At 50.2% G+C, this 21246-nt stretch overlaps 1 protein-coding gene across 1 annotated transcript in view; it reads left to right on the forward strand.

Moving 5' to 3' along the window:
• Positions 1-21246, forward strand: part of LOC138351722 (angiopoietin-4-like) — a 170519-nt gene that overhangs the window by 133656 nt on the left and 15617 nt on the right. Inside the window, exon 6 of the mRNA XM_069303746.1 lies at positions 7772-7922. Within this exon, the coding sequence (XP_069159847.1) occupies positions 7772-7922 (151 nt within the window). The remainder of the gene's footprint in view (positions 1-7771; positions 7923-21246) is intronic.

The following is a 21246-nucleotide window of genomic DNA, read 5'->3' on the forward strand; positions in this document are numbered from 1 at the left end:
TTACCATCTGTGAAAGGGAAGGAGGGCTTTATTGCCATCTGTGACAGGGACGGAGGGTTATATTACACTCTTTGACAGTGGAGGGAGGGTTATATTACTCTCTGTGACAGGGACTGAGGGCTATATTACAATCTGTGACAAGAACGAAGGGCTATAATATCATCTGTGACAAGGACGGAGGGCTATATCACCCTCTGTGACTGGGACAGAGGGCTATATTTCCATCTGTGACAGGGACGTAGGGCTATGTTACCTTCTTTGACAGGGACGGAGGACTATATTATCTTGTGTGACAGGGATGGAGGGCTATATTACCATCTCTGACAAGGACGGAGGGCTATATTACAATCTGTGATGGGGACGGACGGCTATATTTCCATCTGTGAGAGGGACGAAGAGATATATTACCATCTGTGACAGGGACGGAGGACTATTTTACCATTTGTGATGGGGACAGAGGACTATATTACCATCTGAGACAGAGACGGAGGGCTATATTACCATCTGTGACAGGGACGTAGGACTATATTACGTCTGTGACCGGGACGGAGGGCTATATTACCATCTGTGACAGGGACGTAGGACTATATTACGTCTGTGACCGGGACTGAGGGCTATATTACCATCTGTGACAGGGACGGGGGACTATATTACTATCTGTGATGGAGACGGAGGGATATATTACCCTCTGTGACAGGAACGGAGGGCTATATTACCATCTGTGATGTGGACGGAGGGCTATATTACCCTCTGTGACAGGGACGGAGGGTTATATTACCATCTGTTAAAGGGACAGAGGGCAATATTACCTTCTATAAAGGGACGGAGGGCTATATTACCATCTGTGACAGTGACGGAGTGCTATATTATCGTCTGTGAAAGGAACGGTGGGCTATATTACCATCTGTGACAGGAATGATCAACTATATTACCCTTTTTGACGAGAATGATCTGCTATATTACTCTTTGTGACAGAAACGGATCGCTATATTACCTTCTGTGATAGGGAAGGAGGGCTATATTACTATCTGTGATGGTAATAGAGGGCTATATTACCCTCTGTGACAGGGACGGAGGGCTATATTACCGTCTGTGACAGGGACAGAAGGCTATATTACCATCAGTGACAGAGACGGAGGGCTATATTACCCTCTGTGACTGGGACGCAGGGCTATTTTACCATCTGTGAAAGGGACGGAGGGCTATATTACCATCTTTGACAGGGACGGAGGACTATATTACCTTCGGTGAAAGGAACGGAGAGCTATATTACCATCTGTGACTGGGACGGTGGGATACATTACCCTATGTGATAGGGACGGAGAGCTATATTATCCTCTGTGACATGGACGGAGGGCTACATTACCCTATGTGATAGGGACGGAGAGCTATATTATCCTCTGTGACAGTGACGGAGTGCTATATTACCGTCTGTGAGAGGAACGGTGGGCTATATTACCATCTGTGATAGGGAAGGAGGGCTATATTACTATCTGTGATGGTAATAGAGGGCTATATTACCTTCTGTGACAGGGACGGAGGGTTATATTACCATCTGTGACAGGAATGAAGGGATATATTACCATCTGTGACAGGAATGATCTGCTATATCACCCTTTGTGACAGGGACGGATCGCTATATTACTTTCTGTGATAGAGAAGGAGGGCAATATTACTATCTGTGATGGTAATAGAGGGCAATTTTACCCTCTATGACAGGGAAGGAGTGCTATATTACCATCTGTGACAGGAATGAAGGGATATATTACCATCTGTGACAGGGACGGAGGGTTATATTACCCTCTGTGATAAGGACGGAGGACTATATTACCATCTGTGACAGGAATGATCAGCTATATTACCCTTTGTGACAGGGACGGATCGCTATATTACCTTCTGTGATGGGGAAGGAGGGCTATATTACCATCTGTGATGGTAACGGAGGGCTATATTACCCTCTGTGACGTGGACGGAGGGCTATATTACCGTCTGTGTCTGGGACGGAGGGCTATATTACCGTCAGTGACAGGGACGGAGGGCTATATTACCGTCAGTGACAGGGACGGAGGGCTATATTACCCTCTGTGACTAGGATGCAAGGCTATATTACCCTCTGTGACAGGGACGGAGGGCTATATTACCCTCTGTGACAGGGTGGAGGGCTATATTACCATCTTTGGCAGGGACGGAGGAATATATTACCTTCTGTGACAGGAACGGAGGGCTATATTACCATCTCTAACAAGGACGGAGGGCTATATCACCATCTGTTATGGGGACGGATGACTATATTACCATCTGTAACAGGGACGGAGAGCTATATTACCTTCTGTGACAGGGACGGAGGGCTATATTACCCTATGTGACAGGGACGCTGAGCTATATTACCCTCTGTGACAGGGACAAAGGGGTATATTACCATCTGTGACAAGGACCCAGGACTATATTACTCTCTGTGACAGGGACGGAGGGCTATAATACCATCTGTGACAATGACGGAGGACTATAATACCCTCTGTGACAGGGACGGAGAGCTATATTACTGTGTGTGACAGGAATGGTCAGCTATATTACCCCTTTGTGACAGGGACGGAACGCTATATTTCCTTCTGTGATAGGGAAGGAGGGCTATATTACCATCTGTGATGGTAACGGAGGTCTATATTACCCTCTGTGACGGGGACGGAGGGCTATATTACCGTCTGTGACAGGTACGGAGGGCTATATTATCTTCTGTGATAGGAACGGAGGGCTATATTTCCTTCTGTGATGGGGACGGAGGCCTATATAACCCTCCGTGACAGGGACGGAGGGATATATTACCGTCTGTTACTGGGACAGAGGGCTATATTACCGTCTGTGACAGGACGGAGAGATATATTACCGTCTGTTACTGGGACAGAGGGCTATATTACCGTCTGTGACAGGGGCGGAGGGCTATATTACTGTCTGTGACAGTGATGGAGGGCTATATTACAGTCTGTGACAGGGAACGGAGGGCTATATTACGATCTATGACAGGGACTGAGGGATATATTACCATCTGTGTCAGGGACGGAGGGATATATTACCATCTGTGACTGGGACGAAGGGCTATATTACAATCTGTGACCGGGACGGAGGACTGTATTACCATCTGTGACAGGGTCGAAGGGCTATATTTCCATCTGTGACAATGATGGAAAGCTATATTACCATCTGACAGGGACGGTGGATTATATTACCATCTGTGACAGGGACGGAGGGATATATTACCCTCTGTGACAGAGACGGAGGACTATATTACCATCTGTGACAGTGATGGAGGACTATATTACCATCTGTGACAGGGACGGTGGATTATATTACCATCTGTGACAGGGACGAATGGCTATATTTTGATCTGTTACAGGAACAGAAAGCTATATTACCATCTGTGAAAAAGACGGAGGACTATATTACCATCTGTGACAGGGACGGTGGACTATATTACCATCTGTTACAGGGACGGAGGGCTATATTACCATCTGTGACAGGGACGGTGGACTATATTACCATCTGTGACAGGGACGGAGAGCTTTATTACCATCTGTGACAGGGACGGAGGGCTATATTACCATCTATGAAAGGGACGGAGGACTATATTACCATCTGTGACAGGGGCGGAGGGCTATATTACCATCTGTGACAGGGACGGAGGGCTATATTACCATCTGTGACAGGCACGGAGGACTATATTACCATCTGTGACAGGGACGGAGTGCTATATTACCTCTGTGACAGGAACGGAGGGCTATATTACCATCTGTGACAGGGAAGGAGGGCTATATTACCTCTGTGACAGGAACAGAGGACTATATTACCCTCTGTGACAGGGACGGAGGACTATATTACCGTCTGTGACAGGGACGGAGGGCTATATTACCCTTTGTGACAGACACGGAGGGCTGTTTAACCATCTGTGACAGCGACGGAGGGCTGTATTACCCTCTGTGACAGAACTACTAAATTCAACTAATGAGGTGGTAGAGGTACTAGGAATTAAGGTAGAGAAACTAAACCTAATTATTATTCTAAAATATAAACCGCCAGATACAACGTTTGAAGAATTCACAGAGCAGATGCTCAAAATAGAGAACATACTTGATAACCTAGCAAACACAGCTCCAGATATTATCTTCCTTGGAGATTTCAATTTACCAAGTTTAAGATGGAGAATGGCAAACACAAATATCATAGCAGGGAATGACCCGGGAAATAACCAACCACAGGTCAGAGAACTTTTGAGATTCGGTGACAAATTCTCGCTCAATCAACAGATTACAAAACCAACTAGGAACGAAAACACACTAGACTTGTTATTCACAAACAATGATGAACTAATCAGAGACATAACAATCTCAGATACTTCATACTCAGACCACAAGCTCATTGAAGTGCGAACTAGCATAAATAACGGTAGTAGGTCTAAGAGACCTAACAAGCGAGAAGGAATATTCAATCAATTCAATTTCATCAATAAGAGGATTGACTGGGAAAAAATAATTGTAGTCCTTGCAACCATTCAATGGGAGACGGTCTTAAGCAACAAAATTCCCACACAGGGAATAGCTCAACTGACAGCTGAATCTTACAAGGTCTGCTTGAAGCACGTGCCTATGAGGAGAGGCAGAAAGAGGACCACTCTAGAAAGAGAACGCAGACGACTGTACAGGAGAAGGAAAAAAATAACGGAAATGCTTCGGCAGATACAACTATCACAAGCAAGGAAAATAAGCCTAAGCAGGGAGATCGAAGAAATAGAACAAACATTGAAGCGATCATATGAGTCCGAGGAAATGGAATTGGAACAGAAAACTATACTAGAGATAAGGAAAAATCCGAAATATTTTTTCATATACGCAAAATCCAAATCCAAAACCTCGACCAGTATTGGACCGTTAATTACAAATGAAGGTACGTACACAGAGGACAACAAAGAGATTAGTGAAATTCTAAGAAGCCAGTATGAGGCTATGTTTAGCACACCAATAAACAACGTGAAAGTTGATGACCCAGACAGCTTCTTTATGAATGACATTCAAGCTGCAGATAATATAACGGATATTACCACAAACTCGGAAGACATTGAAAGAGAAATTGACAATATGCTGTTGCATATGTTACTGTTGCACTCAGCTCCTATGCCTGACACATGGAATTCAATATGCATAAAGAAATGTAAAGTACCAGTAGCGAGAGCACTCAGCGTAATATGGAGAAAGAACCTGGATACAGGGGAGATACCAGCAGCACTTAAATACTTAAATCTGCAGATATAGCTCCGTTGCACAAGGGAGGGGGGGAGTAAAGCCTTGGCAAAAAATTATAGGCTAGTTGCACTAACAACACACATAATAAAAGTGTTTGAAAGAGTGGTTAGGAATCAAATTTCTAGTTTTATGGAAAACAATGAATTGCACAATCCAGGACAACATTGATTTAGAGCGGGAAGATCCTGTCAATCACAGTTACTCAACCACTATGACAAAATCACAAAAGCCGTAGAAGAAAAGCAAAATGCAGATGTTGTATACACAGACTTAGCAAAGGTGTTCGACAAATGTTACCATGGGGTGATAGCTCACAAAATGAGGTCACTGGGAATAACTGGAAAAGTAGGACGCTGGATACTCAATTTCCTGTCGAACAGAACACAAAGAGTAACAGTCAATCAGATAAAATCGAGTCCAAGCGATGTTAAAAGCTCTGTACCTCAAGGTACAGTCCTTGCACCGCTACTGTTCCTTATTCTCATATCTGATATAGACAAAAATACACGTCACAGCTTCGTGTCGTCCTTTGCAGATGACACAAAAATCAGCATGAAAATTACTTCTGCTGAAGACATTGAAAAACTACAAGCAGATGTCAACAAAGTTTTCGATTGGGCAGCAGAAAATAACATGATGTTTAACAGTGATAAATTTCAGGTACTCAGGTACGGCAAAAATGAGGATCTGAAACATAATACAGAGTACAAAACACAATCGAATCTTCCCATAGTAGAAAAACAGCATGTCAAGGATTTGGGAATAATGATGTCCGACGATCTAACGTTTAGGGAGCATAACCAAGCAAATATCGCGTCAGCCAGAAAAATTATCGGATGGATTACGAGAACTTTCAAATCCAGGGATCCCATCACAATGGTTGTACTCTTCAAGTCACTTGTGTTGTCCCGTCTCGAGTACTGTTCAGCACTCACTTCCCCCTTCAGAGCAGGAGAGATTGCTGAAATTGAGGGAATACAGAGAACATATATGGCACGCATAGACGAGATAAAACACCTAAATTATTGGGATCGTCTCAAAGCTCTCCAAATGTACTCTCTATAAAGGAGACGAGAGAGATACCAAATAATTTACACATGGAAAATAGTGGAGGGCCAGGTCCCAAATCTACACAGTAAAATAACAACGTACTGGAGTGAACGATACGGAAGAAAATGCAAGATTGATCCAGTGGAGAGCAGAGGTGCCATAGGCACAATCAGAGAGCACTGTATACACATCAGAGGTCCGCGGTTGTTCAACGTCCTCCCAGCGACTATAAGAAATATTGCCGGAAGAACCGTGGACATCTTCAAGTGAAAACTGGACTGTTTTCTAAGATAAGTTCCGGATCAGCCGGGCTGTGGTGGGTATGTGGCCCTGCGGGCCGCTCCAAACAACAGCCTGGTGGACCAAACTCTCACAAATCGAGTCTGGCCTCGGGCGGGGCTTGGGGAGTAGAAGAACTCCCAGAACCCCATCAAGCAGGGACGGAGGACTATATTACCATCTGTGACAGGAACGGTCAACATATTACCCTTTGTGACAGGAATGGAGCGCTATATTACCCTCTGTGATTGGGACGGAGGGCTACATTACCATCTGTGATGGGGAAGGAGGAGTATATTACCATCTGTGATAGGGACGAAGGGCTATATTACCATCTGTGACAGGGAAGGAGGACTGTATTACCATCTGTGACAGGGACAGAGAACTATATTACCATCTGTGACAGGGGACGGAGGGCTATATTACTCTCTGTGACAGGGATGGAGGGCTATATTACAATCTGTGACAAGGACGGAGGGTTATATTACCATCTGTGACAGGGACAGAAGGCTATATTACCATCTGTGACAGGGACGGAGGACTATATTACCATCTGTGACAGGGACGGAGGGCTATATTAACATCTGTGACAGGGACGGAGGGCTATATTAACATCTGTGACAGGGATGGAGGGCTATATTACAATCTGTGACAAGGACGGAGGGTTATATTACCACCTGTGACAGGGACGGAAGGCTATATTACCATCTGTGACAGGGACGGAGGACTATATTACCATCTGAGACAGGGACGGAGGACTATATTACCATCTGTGACAGGGACAGAGGACTATATTACCATCTGTGACAGGGACCGAGGACTATATTACCATCTGTGACAGGGACGGAGGGCTATATTAACATCTGTGACAGGGACGGAGGGCTATATTACCATCTGTGACAGGGACGGAAGGCTATATTACCATCTGTGACAGGGACGGAGGACTATATTACCATCTGCGACAGGGACGGAGGACTATATTACCATCTGTGACAGGGACGGAGGGCTATATTACCATCTGTGACTGGGACGGAAGGCTATATTACCATCTGTGACAGGGACGGAGGACTATATTACCATCTGTGACAGGGACGGAGGACTATATTACCATCTGTGACAGGGACGGAAGGCTATATTACCATCTGTGACAGGGACGGAGGCGGCGCACCAGCTTACGCAGCCCTCGCCTCAGACAGTGCGTCTGGCCGCCACCAATAAGAATGTACCGGGCAGGAAGTCATTGCCCATCGAACACCGCTGGGCGCTCTGGTCCACCTTTAGCGTCGCCAACGAGAGAACCGGGTGAGTCTTGCTCCTTCCCTCTGTTGTTACTGTTGCTGCTGCTGTTGTTGCTGTTGCTGCTGTTGTTACTGTTGCTGCTGGTGTTACCGTTGCTGCTGCTGTTGTTACTGTTGCTGCTGTTGTTATTGTTGCTGCTGCTGTTGTTACTGTTGTTGCTGCTGTTGTTACTGTTGCTGCTGCTGTTGTTACTGTTGCTGCTGGTGTTACTGTTGCTGCTGCTGTTGTTACTGTTGCTGCTGCTGTTGTTACTGTTGGTGCTGCTGTTGTTACTGTTGGTGCTGCTGTTGTTACTGTTGGTGCTGCTGTTGTTACTGTAGCTGGTGTTGCTACTGTTACTGCTGTTGTTACTGTTGCTGCTGCTGTTGTTACTGTTGCTGCTGTTGTTACTGTTGGTGCTGCTGTTGTTATTGTTGCTGCTGTTGTTACTGTTGCTGCTGCTGTTGTTACTGTTGCTGCTGTTGTTGTTACTGTAGCTGGTGTTGTTACTGTTGCTGCTGTTGTTACTGTTGCTGCTGCTGTTGTTACTGTTGCTGCTATTGTTACTGTTGGTGCTTCTGTTACTGCTGTTGTTACTGTAGCTGGTGTTGTTACTGTAGCTGGTGTTGTTACTGTTGCTGCTGCTGTTACTGCTGATGCTGCTGTTGTTACCGTGGCTTCTGTTGTTATTGTTGCTGCTGTATTTACTGTTGGTGGTGCTGTTGGTACTGTTGCTGCTGTTGGTACTGTTACTGATGCTGCTGTATTCACTGTTGGTGGTGCTGTTGGTACTGTTGCTGCTGTTACTGTTGCTGCTGCTGTTGTTAATGTTGCTGCTGCTGTTGTTACTGCTGCTGCTGCTGTTGTTACTGCTGATGCTGCTGTTGTTACTGCTTATGCTGCTGTTGTTACTGTTTCTGCTATTGTTACTGTTCGTGGAACTGCTGTTGTTACTGACACTGTTGTTGTTATTGTTGGTGCTGTTGGTTCTGTTGCTGGTGCTGCTGTTGTTACTGTTGCTGGTGCTGATGTTGATATTGTTGCTGCTGTTGTTACTGTTGCTGATGTTGTTACAACAACAGCACCAGCACCAGCAACACTAGCAGCAACAGTAACAACAGCATCAGCACACGAACAACAGTAGCACCACCAACAATAACAACAGCAGCACCTGTAACAGAAGCAGCAACAATAACAACAGCAGCAATAGCAACAGTAACAAAAGCAGCATCAACAACAGTAACAAATACAGTTGCTGTTGGTACTTTTTCTGGTGCTGCTGTTGTTACTGTTGCAGGTGCAGATGTTGTTACTGTTGGTGGCGCTGCTGTTCTTTCTGTTGTTTGTGGTGCTGTTGTTATTGTTGCTGCTGTTGTTATTGTTGCTGGTCGTGTTACTGTTGATGGTGCTGCTGTTATTACTGTTGCTGCCGTTGTTACTTTTGCTGCTGTAGTTACTGTTGTTGCTGTTGTTATTGTTGCTGCTGTTATTATTATTGCTGCTGTTGATACTGATGCTGTTGTTTTTACTGTTGCTGTTCTTTTACTGTTGCTGGTGTAGTTACTGTTGTTTGTGCTGCTGTTGTTAATATTTCTGGTGCTGCTGTTGTTACTGTTGCTGATGTTGTTACTGTTGGTACTGTTGTTACTGTTCGTGATGCTGCTATTGTTACGGTTGTTGGGACCGATGTTTTTGTTACTCTTGCTCTCGTGCGGTTTTTACTGTTAGTACTGATGTTACTATTGCTTCTTTTGTTACTGATGCTGGTTCTGCTGTTGTTACTGATTGTGGTGTTCTGTTGATACTGTTTTGTTGCTGCTGTTGTTACTGTTGCTGGTGCTGTGGTTTTTCTTTCTGTTGGCTATTGGTGGTGCTGTTGTTACTGTTGCTGATGCTGCTTTTAATACTATTGTTGGTGCTGCTGTTGTTGCTGGTTCTACTATTGTTACTGTCTGGTGTTTCTGTTGTTACTGTTGTTGGTGCTGCTGTTGTTTCTGTTGTTGCTGCTGTTGTTACTGTTGCTGCGGCTGTTACTATTAGTGGTGCTGCTGTTGTTGCTGTTACTGCTGTTGTTACTGTTGCTGCTGTCGTTACTGTTGGTGGTGCTGGTTTTGTTGCTGTTGCTGCTGTTGTTACTGTTGGTGGTGCTGCTTATGTTAATGTTGTTGGTGTTGCTGCTGATGTTACTGTTGCTAGTGCTGCTGTTGATACTGTTGCTGGTGCTGCTGTTGTTACTGTTGTTGCTTTGTTACTGTTGCGGCTATTCTTAATGTTGCTGTTGATACTGTTGCTGCTGTTGTTACTGTTGCTGCTGTTGTTACTGTTGCTGCTGTTGTTACTGTTGCTGGTGCTGTTGTTACTGTTACTGCTGTGTTTACTGTTGCTGCTGTTTTGTTTGTAGTTGTTACTTCTGCTGTTGTTACTGTTCCTGGTGATGCTGTTGTTATGGTTGCTGGTGCAGCTGTTGTTACTGTTGGTGGCACTGCTGTTGTTCTGTTGTTGTTGGTGCGGTTGTTATTGTTGCTGGTCGTGTTACTGTTGATAAAGCTGCTGTTATTAATGTTGCTGGTCGTGTTACTGTTGATAAAGCTGCTGTTATTAATGTTGCTGCTTTTGTTACTTTTGCTGCTGTTATTATTGCTGCTGTTGATACTGTTGCTGTTGTTTTTACTGTTGCTGTTCTTTTTACTGTTGCTGTTGTTGTTACTGTTGCTAGTGTTGCTGTTGTTTATATTGCTGGAGCTGCTGTTGTTACTGTTGCTGCTTTTGTTACTGTTCCTGTTATTCTTACTGTTGGTACTGTTGTTATTGTTCGTGGAGCTGCTGTTGCTACAGTTGTTGGGACTGCTGTTTTTGTTACTGTTTCTCTCGTGCTGTTGTTACTGTTAGTACTGTTGCTTCTGTTGTTACTTCTGTGGTTTTGCTGTTGTTAATGTTTGTGGTGCTGCTGTTGAACTGTTTTGGTGCTGCTGTTGTTACTGTTGCTGGTGCTGCAGCTGTTGTTTTTTCTTTCTGTTTGCTATTGGTGGTCCTGTTGTTGTTACTGTTGCTGGTGCTGCTGTTAATACTATTGTTGGTGCTGCTGTTGTTGCTGGTGCTGTTCTGTTACTGTTGCTGGTGCTGCTGTTGTTACTCTTTCTGGTGCTGCTATATTTTGCTGTTGTTACTGACACTGTTGTTATTGTTGCTGCTGTTGTTACTGTTGCTGGTGCTGCATTTGGTGCATCTGTTGTTACTGTTGCTGGTGCTGCTGTTGATACTGTTGCTGCTGTTGTTACTGTTGGTGGTGCTGCTGTTGATACTGTTAATGCTGTTGTTACTGTTCGTATTACTGCTGGTGTTACTGTTGTTACTGTTTTTGCTGTTGTTACTGTTGGTTGTGCTGCTCTTGTTACTGGTGCTGTTGTTACTGTTGTTGATGCTGCTTTTGTTACCGTTGTTGGTACTGCTGCTGTTGTTGTTACTGATGCTAGTGCTGCTGTTGTTAATATTGCTGGTAATGCTGTTGTTATTGTTGCTGTTTTTGTTACTGGTGCTGCTGTTGTTACTGTTGGTGATGCTACTGTTGTTCGATCTGCTGTTGTTACTGTTGCTGCTGTTGTTGTTACTGTCCCTGCTGTTGTTACTGTTGCTTTTGATGTTACTGTTGCTGGTGCTACTGTTTTGATTGTAGTTGTTACTTCTGCTGTTGTTACTGTAGCTGCTGCTGTTGATACTGTTGCTACTGTCGATACTGTTGCTGCTGTTGTTACAGTTGCTGCTGTTGTTACTGTTGCTGGTGCTGCAGTTGGTACTGCTGTTGTTTCTGTTGTTGGTGCTCCTGTTGTTACTGTTGCTGGTGCTGCAGTTGGTACTGTTGTTGGTACTGCTGTTGTTACTGTTGCTGGTGCTGCTGTTTCTACTGTTGCTGGTGCTGCAGTTGGTACTGTATTGGTGCTGCTGGTGTTACTGTTGCTGGTGCTGCTGTTGTTACTGTTGCTGGTACTGCTGTTGTTACTGTTGTTGGTACTGCTGTTGTTACTGTTGTTAGTACTGCCATTGTTACTGTTGTTGGTACTGCTGTTGTTACTGTTGCTGGTACTGCTGTTGTTACTTATGCTGGTACTGCTGTTGTTACTGTTGCTGGTGCTGCTGCTGCTGCTACTGTTGCTGGTGCTACTGTTGGTACTTTTTCTGGTGCTGCTGTTGTTATGGTTGATGGTGCAGCTGTTGTTACTGTTGGTGGCACTGCTGTCGTGTCTGTTGTTGTTTGTGCTGTTGTTATTGTTGCTACTGTTGTTATTGTTGCTGCTGTTGTTACTGTTGCTGGTCGTGTTACTGTTGATGATGCTGCTATTAATACTGTTGCTGCTGTTGTTACTTTTGCTGCTGTAATTACTGTTGTTGCTATTGTTATTGTTGCTGCTGTAGTTATTATTGCTGCTATTGTTATTGTTGCTGCTGTAGTTATTATTGCTGCTGTTAATACTGTTGCTGTTGATTTACTATTGCTGTTGTTTTTACTGTTGCTGGTGTTGTTACTGTTGTTAGTGCTGCCGTTGTTACTGTTGCTAGTGTTGCTGTTGTTAATATTGCTAGTGCTGCTGTTGTTACTGTTGGTACTGTTGTTACTGTTCGTGGAGCTGTTGTTATTACGGTTGTTGGGACTGCTGTTTTTGTTACTGTTACTCTCGTGCTGTTGTTACTGTTGCTGGTTCTGCTGTTGTTACTGTTTGTGGTGCTGCTGTTGATACTGTTTTGGTGCTACTGTTGTTACTGTTGCTGGTGCTGCTACTGGTACTGTTGCTGCTGTTGTTACTGTTACTGGTGCCGCTGCTGGTGTTACTGTTGCTGGTGCCGCTGCTGTTGTTTTTCTTTCTGTTTGTTATTGGTGGTGCTGTTGTAGTTACTGTTGTTGGTGCTGCTGTTGATACTATTGTTGGTGCTGCTGTTATTGCTGGTGCTGTTTTGTTACTGTTGCTGGTGCTACTGTTGTTACTTTTTCTGGTCCTGCTGTTGTTACTGTTGCTGTTGCTGCTGCTGTTGTTTTTCTTTCTGTTTGCAATTGGTGGTGCTGTTGTTGTTACTGTTGCTGGTATTTCTGTTGTTATTGTTGGTGGGGTTGCTGTTGTTTCTGTTGTTGGTGCAGTTCTTATTGTTGCTGCTGTTGTTACTGTTAGTTGTACTGCTTTTGTTACTGTTACTGCTGTTGTTACTGTTCGTGGTGCTGCTTATGTTACTGTTGTTAGTGCTGCTGTTGATACTGTTGCTGGTGCTGCTGTTCTTACTGTTGTTGCTTTGTTACTGTTGCTGCTGTTGTTACTTTTGGTTCTGCTGCTGTTGTTACTGTTGTTGGTGCTGCGGCCGTTGTTTCTGTTGCTACAGCTGTTGTTACTGTTGCTGATGGTGTTACTGTTCTTGTTCTTGTTGCTGCTGTTGATATTGTTGCTGCTGTTGTTACTGTTCCTGCTCTTGTTATTATTGCTGCTGTTGTTATTATTGCTGATGTTGTTACTGTTACTGTTGTTGTTACTGTTGCTGGAGTTGTTACTGTTGATGCTGTTGTTACTGTTGCTGGTGCTGCTGTTGTTACTGTTGCTGGTGCTGCTGTTATTACTGTTGCTGGTACTGCAGTTGATACTGTTGCTGCTGTTGTTACTGTTGCTGCTGTTGTTACTGTTGCTGCTGCTGGTGTTACTTTTGCTACTGTTATTACTGTTTCTGTTGCTACTGTTCCTGATGTTGTTACTGTTACTGTTGTTGTTACTGTTACTGTTGTTGTTACTGTTGCTGGTGTTGTTACTTTTGTTTGTGCTTCTCTTGTTACTATTACTGATGATACTGTTGTTACTGTTGCTGCTGTTCTTATTTTTGGTACTGTTGTTTTTGTTGCTGCTGTTGTTACTGTTGATGCTGTTGTTACTGTTGCTGATGCTGCTGTTGTTACTGTTGCTGGTACTGCTGTTGATACTGTTCCTGCTGTTGTTACTCACACCACCCTCCACCACTACGTCCCACACCACCCCTCCACCATCACCACCCACACCAACCTCCACCACCACCACCTACACCACCCCTCCACCACCATCACCCACACCACCCTACACCATCACCACCCACACCAACCCTCCACCACCACCAACCACACTCCCTCCACCATCACCACCCACACCACCCTCCACCACTACCACCCACACCACCCCTCCACCATCACCACCAACACCAACCTCCACCACCACCGCCTACACCACCCCTCCACCACCACCACCCACACCACCCTACACCATCACCACCCACACCAACCCTCCACCACCACCAACCACACTCCCTCCACCATCACCACCCACGCCGTCCTCCACAATCACCACCCACACCACCCTCCACCTTCACCACCCACACCACCCTCCACCATCACCACCAACACCACCCCTCCACCATCACCACCAACACCAACCCTCCACCATCACCACCCACACCACCCATTCACCATCACAACACACACCACCCCTCCACCATCACCACCCACGCCGTCCTCCACCATCACCACCCACACCACCCTCCACCACCACCACCCACACCACCCCTCCACCATCACCACCCACACGACCCTCCACAATCACCACCCACACCACCCTCCACCATCTCCACCCACACCACCCTCCACAATCACCACCCACACCACCCTCCACCATCACTACCCACACCACCCCTCCACCATCACCACCCACACGACCCTCCACAATCACCACCCACACCACCCTCCACAATGACCACACACACCACTCTCCACCATCACCACCCACACAACCACTCCACCATCACCACCCACACGACCCTCCACAATCACCACCCACACCACCCTCCACAATCACCACCCACACCACCCTCCACCATCACCACCCACACCACCCTCCACCATCACCACCCACACGAGCCTCCTCAATCACCACCCACACCACCCTCCACCATCATCACCCACACCACCCATTCACCATCATCACCCACACGACCCTCCACAATCACCACCCACACCACCCTCCACAATCACCACCCACACCACCCCTCCACCATCACCACCCACTCCATCCTCAACCACCACTACCCACACCACCCTCCACCATCAACACCAACACCAACCCTCCACCATCACCACCCACACCACCCTCCACCATCACCACCCACACCACCCCTCCACCATCACTACCCACACCACCCTCCACCACCACCACCCACACCACCCTCCACCATCACCACCAACACCAACCCTCCACCATCACCACCCTAATCACCCATTCACCATCACCACCCACACCACCCCTCCACAATCACCACCCACACGACCCTCCACCACCACCACTCACACCACCCTCCACCATCACCACCCACACCACCCATTCACCATCACCACCCACACCACCCTCCACCATCACCACCCACACCACCCTCCACCATCACCACCCACACCACCCATTCACCATCACCACCCACACCACCCTCCACCATCACCACCCAAACCACCCTCCACCATCACCACCCACACCACCCATTCACCATCACAACCCACACCACCCTCCACCATCACCACCCACACAACCCTCCACCATCACCACCCATTCACCATCACCACCCACACCACCCATTCACCATCACCACCCACACCACCCTCCACCATCACCACCCACACGACCCTCCACAATCACCACCAACACGACCCTCCACAATCACCACCCACACCACGCTCCACATAAGGGGCATAACTGGCCGACGTCTCACAGTGTTCAAGAGAGAACTGGATAAGCACCTCCAAAGGATACCTGATCAACCAGGCTGTGACTAATACGTCAGGCTGTGAGCAGCCGCGTCCAACAGCCTGGTTGATCAGTCCGGCAACCAGGAGGCCTGGTCGACGACCGGGCCGCGGGGACGCTAAGCCCCGGAAGCACCTCAAGGTAACCTCAAGGTAACCACCTTTCCACCATCACCAACTCCAACCCTCCACCACCACCACCCACACCACCCCTACACCACCACCACCCACACCACCCTCCACCACCACCACCCACACCACCCTCCACCACCACCACCAACACCACCCCTCCACCATCACCAACCACACCACCCTCCACCACCACCACCCACCACCCTCCACCACCACAACCCACACCACCCTCCACCACCACCACCCACACCACCCCTCCACCACAACCACCCACACAACCCCTCCACCACCACCACCAAACACACCACCCTCCACCATCACTACCCACACCACCCCTCCACTACCACCACCCACACCACCCTCCACCACCACCACCCACACCAACCTCCACCACCACCACCCACACCAGCCTCCACCATCACAACCCACACCACCCCTCCAACATCACCACCCACACCACCCTCCACCATCACCACCCACACCACCCTCCACCATCACCACCCACACCACCCTCCACCATCACCACCCACACCACCCTTCCACTACCACCACCCACACAACCTTCACCATCACCACCCACACCACCCTCCACCATCACCACCAATGCACACCACCCCTCCACCATCACCACCCACACCATCCCTTCACAATCACCACCAAAACAAACCCTCCACCATCACAACCCTCACCACCCCTCCACCATCCCCACCCAAACCACCCTCCACCATCACCACCAACACCACCCTTCCATTATCACCATCCACACCACCCCTCCACCATCACCACCCACACCACCCCTCGACCACCACCCACACCACCCCTCCACAACCACCTCCTACACCACCTCTCCACCATCACCACCCACACCACCCTCCACCACCACAACCCACACCACCCTCTACCACCACCACCCACACCACCCCTCCACCATCACCACAAACACCACCCTCCACCACCACCACCCACAACACCCTCTACCACCACCACCCACACCACCCCTCCACCATCACCACCAACACCACCCTCCACCATCACCACCCACACCACCCTCCACCACCACAACCCACACCACCCTCCACCATCACCATTCACACCACCCCTCCACCATCACCACCCACACCACCCTCCACCATCACCACCCACACCACCCTCCACCACCACAACCCACACCACCCTCTACCAGCACCACCCACACCACCCCTCCACCATCACCACAAACACCACCCTCCACCACCACCACCCACACCACCCTCTACCACCACAACCCACACCACCCTCTACCACCACCACCCACACCACCCCTCCACCATCACCACAAACACCACCCTCCACCACCACCACCCACACCACCCTCTACCACCACCACCCACACCACCCCTCCACCATCACCACCAACACCACCCATCACCATCACCACCCACACCACCCTCCACCACCACAACCCACACCACCCTCCACAATCACCATCCACACCACCCCTCCACCATCACCACCCACACCACCCTCCACCATCACCACCCACACCACCCTCCACCATCACCACCCACACGACCCTCCACAATCACCACCCACACCACCCTCCACCATCTCCACCCACACCACCCTCCACAATTACCACCCACACCACCCTCCACCATCACTACCCACACCACCCCTCCACCATCACCACCCACACGACCCTCCACAATCACCACCCACACCACCCTCCACAATCACCACCCACACCACTCTCCACCATCACCACCCACACCACCACTCCACCATCACCACCCACACGACCCTCCACAATCACCACCCACACCACCCTCCACAATCACCACCCACACCACCCTCCACCATCACCACCCACACCACCCTCCACCATCACCACCCACACGACCCTCCTCAATCACCACCCACACCACCCTCCACCATCATCACCCACACCACCCATTCACCATCATCACCCACACGACCCTCCACAATCACCACCCACACCACCCTCCACAATCACCACCCACACCACCCCTCCACCATCACCACCCACTCCATCCTCAACCACCACTACCCACACCACCCTCCACCATCAACACCAACACCAACCCTCCACCATCACCACCCACACCACCCTCCACCATCACCACCCACACCACCCCTCCACCATCACTACCCACACCACCCTCCACCACCACCACCCACACCACCCTCCACCATCACCACCAACACCAACCCTCCACCATCACCACCCTAATCACCCATTCACCATCACCACCCACACCACCCCTCCACAATCACCACCCACACGACCCTCCACCACCACCACTCACACCACCCTCCACCATCACCACCCACACCACCCATTCACCATCACCACCCACACCACCCTCCACCATCACCACCCACACCACCCTCCACCATCACCACCCACACCACCCATTCACCATCACCACCCATACCACCCTCCACCATCACCACCCAAACCACCCTCCACCATCACCACCCACACCACCCATTCACCATCACAACCCACACCACCCTCCACCATCACCACCCACACAACCCTCCACCATCACCACCCATTCACCATCACCACCCACACCACCCATTCACCATCACCACCCACACCACCCTCCACCATCACCACCCACACGACCCTCCACAATCACCACCAACACGACCCTCCACAATCACCACCCACACCACGCTCCACATAAGGGGCATAACTGGCCGACGTCTCACAGTGTTCAAGAGAGAACTGGATAAGCACCTCCAAAGGATACCTGATCAACCAGGTTGTGACTAATACGTCAGGCTGTGAGCAGCCGCGTCCAACAGCCTGGTTGATCAGTCCGGCAACCAGGAGGCCTGGTCGACGACCGGGCCGCGGGGACGCTAAGCCCCGGAAGCACCTCAAGGTAACCTCAAGGTAACCACCTTTCCACCATCACCAACTCCAACCCTCCACCACCACCACCCACACCACCCCTACACCACCACCACCCACACCACCCTCCACCACCACCACCCACACCACCCTCCACCACCACCACCAACACCACCCCTCCACCAACACCAACCACACCACCCTCCACCACCACCACCCACCACCCTCCACCACCACAACCCACACCACCCTCCACCACCACCACCCACACCACCCCTCCACCACAACCACCCACACAACCCCTCCACCACCACCACCAAACACACCACCCTCCACCATCACTACCCACACCACCCCTCCACTACCACCACCCACACCACCCTCCACCACCACCACCCACACCAACCTCCACCACCACCAATCACACCAGCCTCCACCATCACAACCCACACCACCCCTCCAACATCACCACCCACACCACCCTCCACCATCACCACCCACACCACCCTCCACCATCACCACCCACACCACCCTCCACCATCACCACCCACACCACCCTTCCACTACCACCACCCACACAACCTTCACCATCACCACCCACACCACCCTCCACCATCACCACCAATGCACACCACCCCTCCACCATCACCACCCACACCATCCCTTCACAATCACCACCAAAACAAACCCTCCACCATCACAACCCTCACCACCCCTCCACCATCCCCACCCAAACCACCCTCCACCATCACCACCAACACCATCCTTCCATTATCACCATCCACACCACCCCTCCACCATCACCACCCACACCACCCCTCGACCACCACCCACACCACCCCTCCACAACCACCTCCTACACCACCTCTCCACCATCACCACCCACACCACCCTCCACCACCACAACCCACACCACCCTCTACCACCACCACCCACACCACCCCTCCACCATCACCACAAACACCACCCTCCACCACCACCACCCACAACACCCTCTACCACCACCACCCACACCACCCCTCCACCATCACCACCAACACCACCCTCCACCATCACCACCCACACCACCCTCCACCACCACAACCCACACCACCCTCCACCATCACCATCCACACCACCCCTCCACCATCACCACCCACACCACCCTCCACCATCACCACCCACACCACCCTCCACCACCACAACCCACACCACCCTCTACCAGCACCACCCACACCACCCCTCCACCATCACCACAAACACCACCCTCCACCACCACCACCCACACCACCCTCTACCACCACAACCCACACCACCCTCTACCACCACCACCCACACCACCCCTCCACCATCACCACAAACACCACCCTCCACCACCACCACCCACACCACCCTCTACCACCACCACCCACACCACCCCTCCACCATCACCACCAACACCACCCATCACCATCACCACCCACACCACCCTCCACCACCACAACCCACACCACCCTCCACAATCACCATCCACACCACCCCTCCACCATCACCACCCACACCACCCTCCACCATCACCACCCACACCACCCTCCACCATCACCACCAACACCACCCCTCCACCATCACCACCCACATCACCCTCCATCACCACCACCCTCACCACCCTCCACCATCACCACCCACACCAATCCTCCCCCATCACCACCCATACCACCATCTCCACCATCACCACCCACACCATCCTCCACCATCACCACCCACACCACCCCTCCACCATCACCACCCACACCACCCCTCCACCATCACCACCAACACCACCCCTCCACCATCACCACCCACACCACCCTCCACCACCAAAACCCACACCACCCCTCCACAATCACCACCCACACCACCCTCTACCACCACCATCCACACCACCCTCCACCATCACCACCCACACCACCCTCCACAACCACCACCCACACCACCCCTCCATCATTACCACCCACACCACCCTCCACCACCACCACCCACACCACCCCTCCACTACCACCACCCACACCACTCCTCCACCACTACCACCCACACCACCCCTCTACCACCACCACCCACACCACCCTCAAACACCACCACCAACACCACCCCTCCACAATCACCACCCACACCACCTCTCCACTACCACCACCACACCACCTCTCCATCATCACCACCAACACCACCCACACCACCCCTCCACCATCACCACCCACACCATCCCTTCATCATCACCACCCACACCACCCTCCACCATCACCACCAACACCACCCCTCCACCTTCATTACCCACAACACTCCTCCACCATCACCACCCACACCACCCCCTCCACCATCACCACCCACACCACCCTCCACCATCACCACCTATACCACCCTCCACCATCACCACCCACACCACCCTCCACCATAACCACCCACACAACCCCACCACCATCACCACCCACACCACCCCTCCACCATCACCACCCACACCACCATCCACCATCACCACCCACACCACCCCCTCCACCATCACCACCCACACCACCCTCCACAATCACCACCCACACCACCCCTCCACCATCACCAACCACACCACCCCTCCACCA

The sequence above is a fragment of the Procambarus clarkii genome, chromosome 50 (assembly GCF_040958095.1).
Source record: "Procambarus clarkii isolate CNS0578487 chromosome 50, FALCON_Pclarkii_2.0, whole genome shotgun sequence".
In the NCBI taxonomy this organism is placed as follows: domain Eukaryota; kingdom Metazoa; phylum Arthropoda; class Malacostraca; order Decapoda; family Cambaridae; genus Procambarus; species Procambarus clarkii.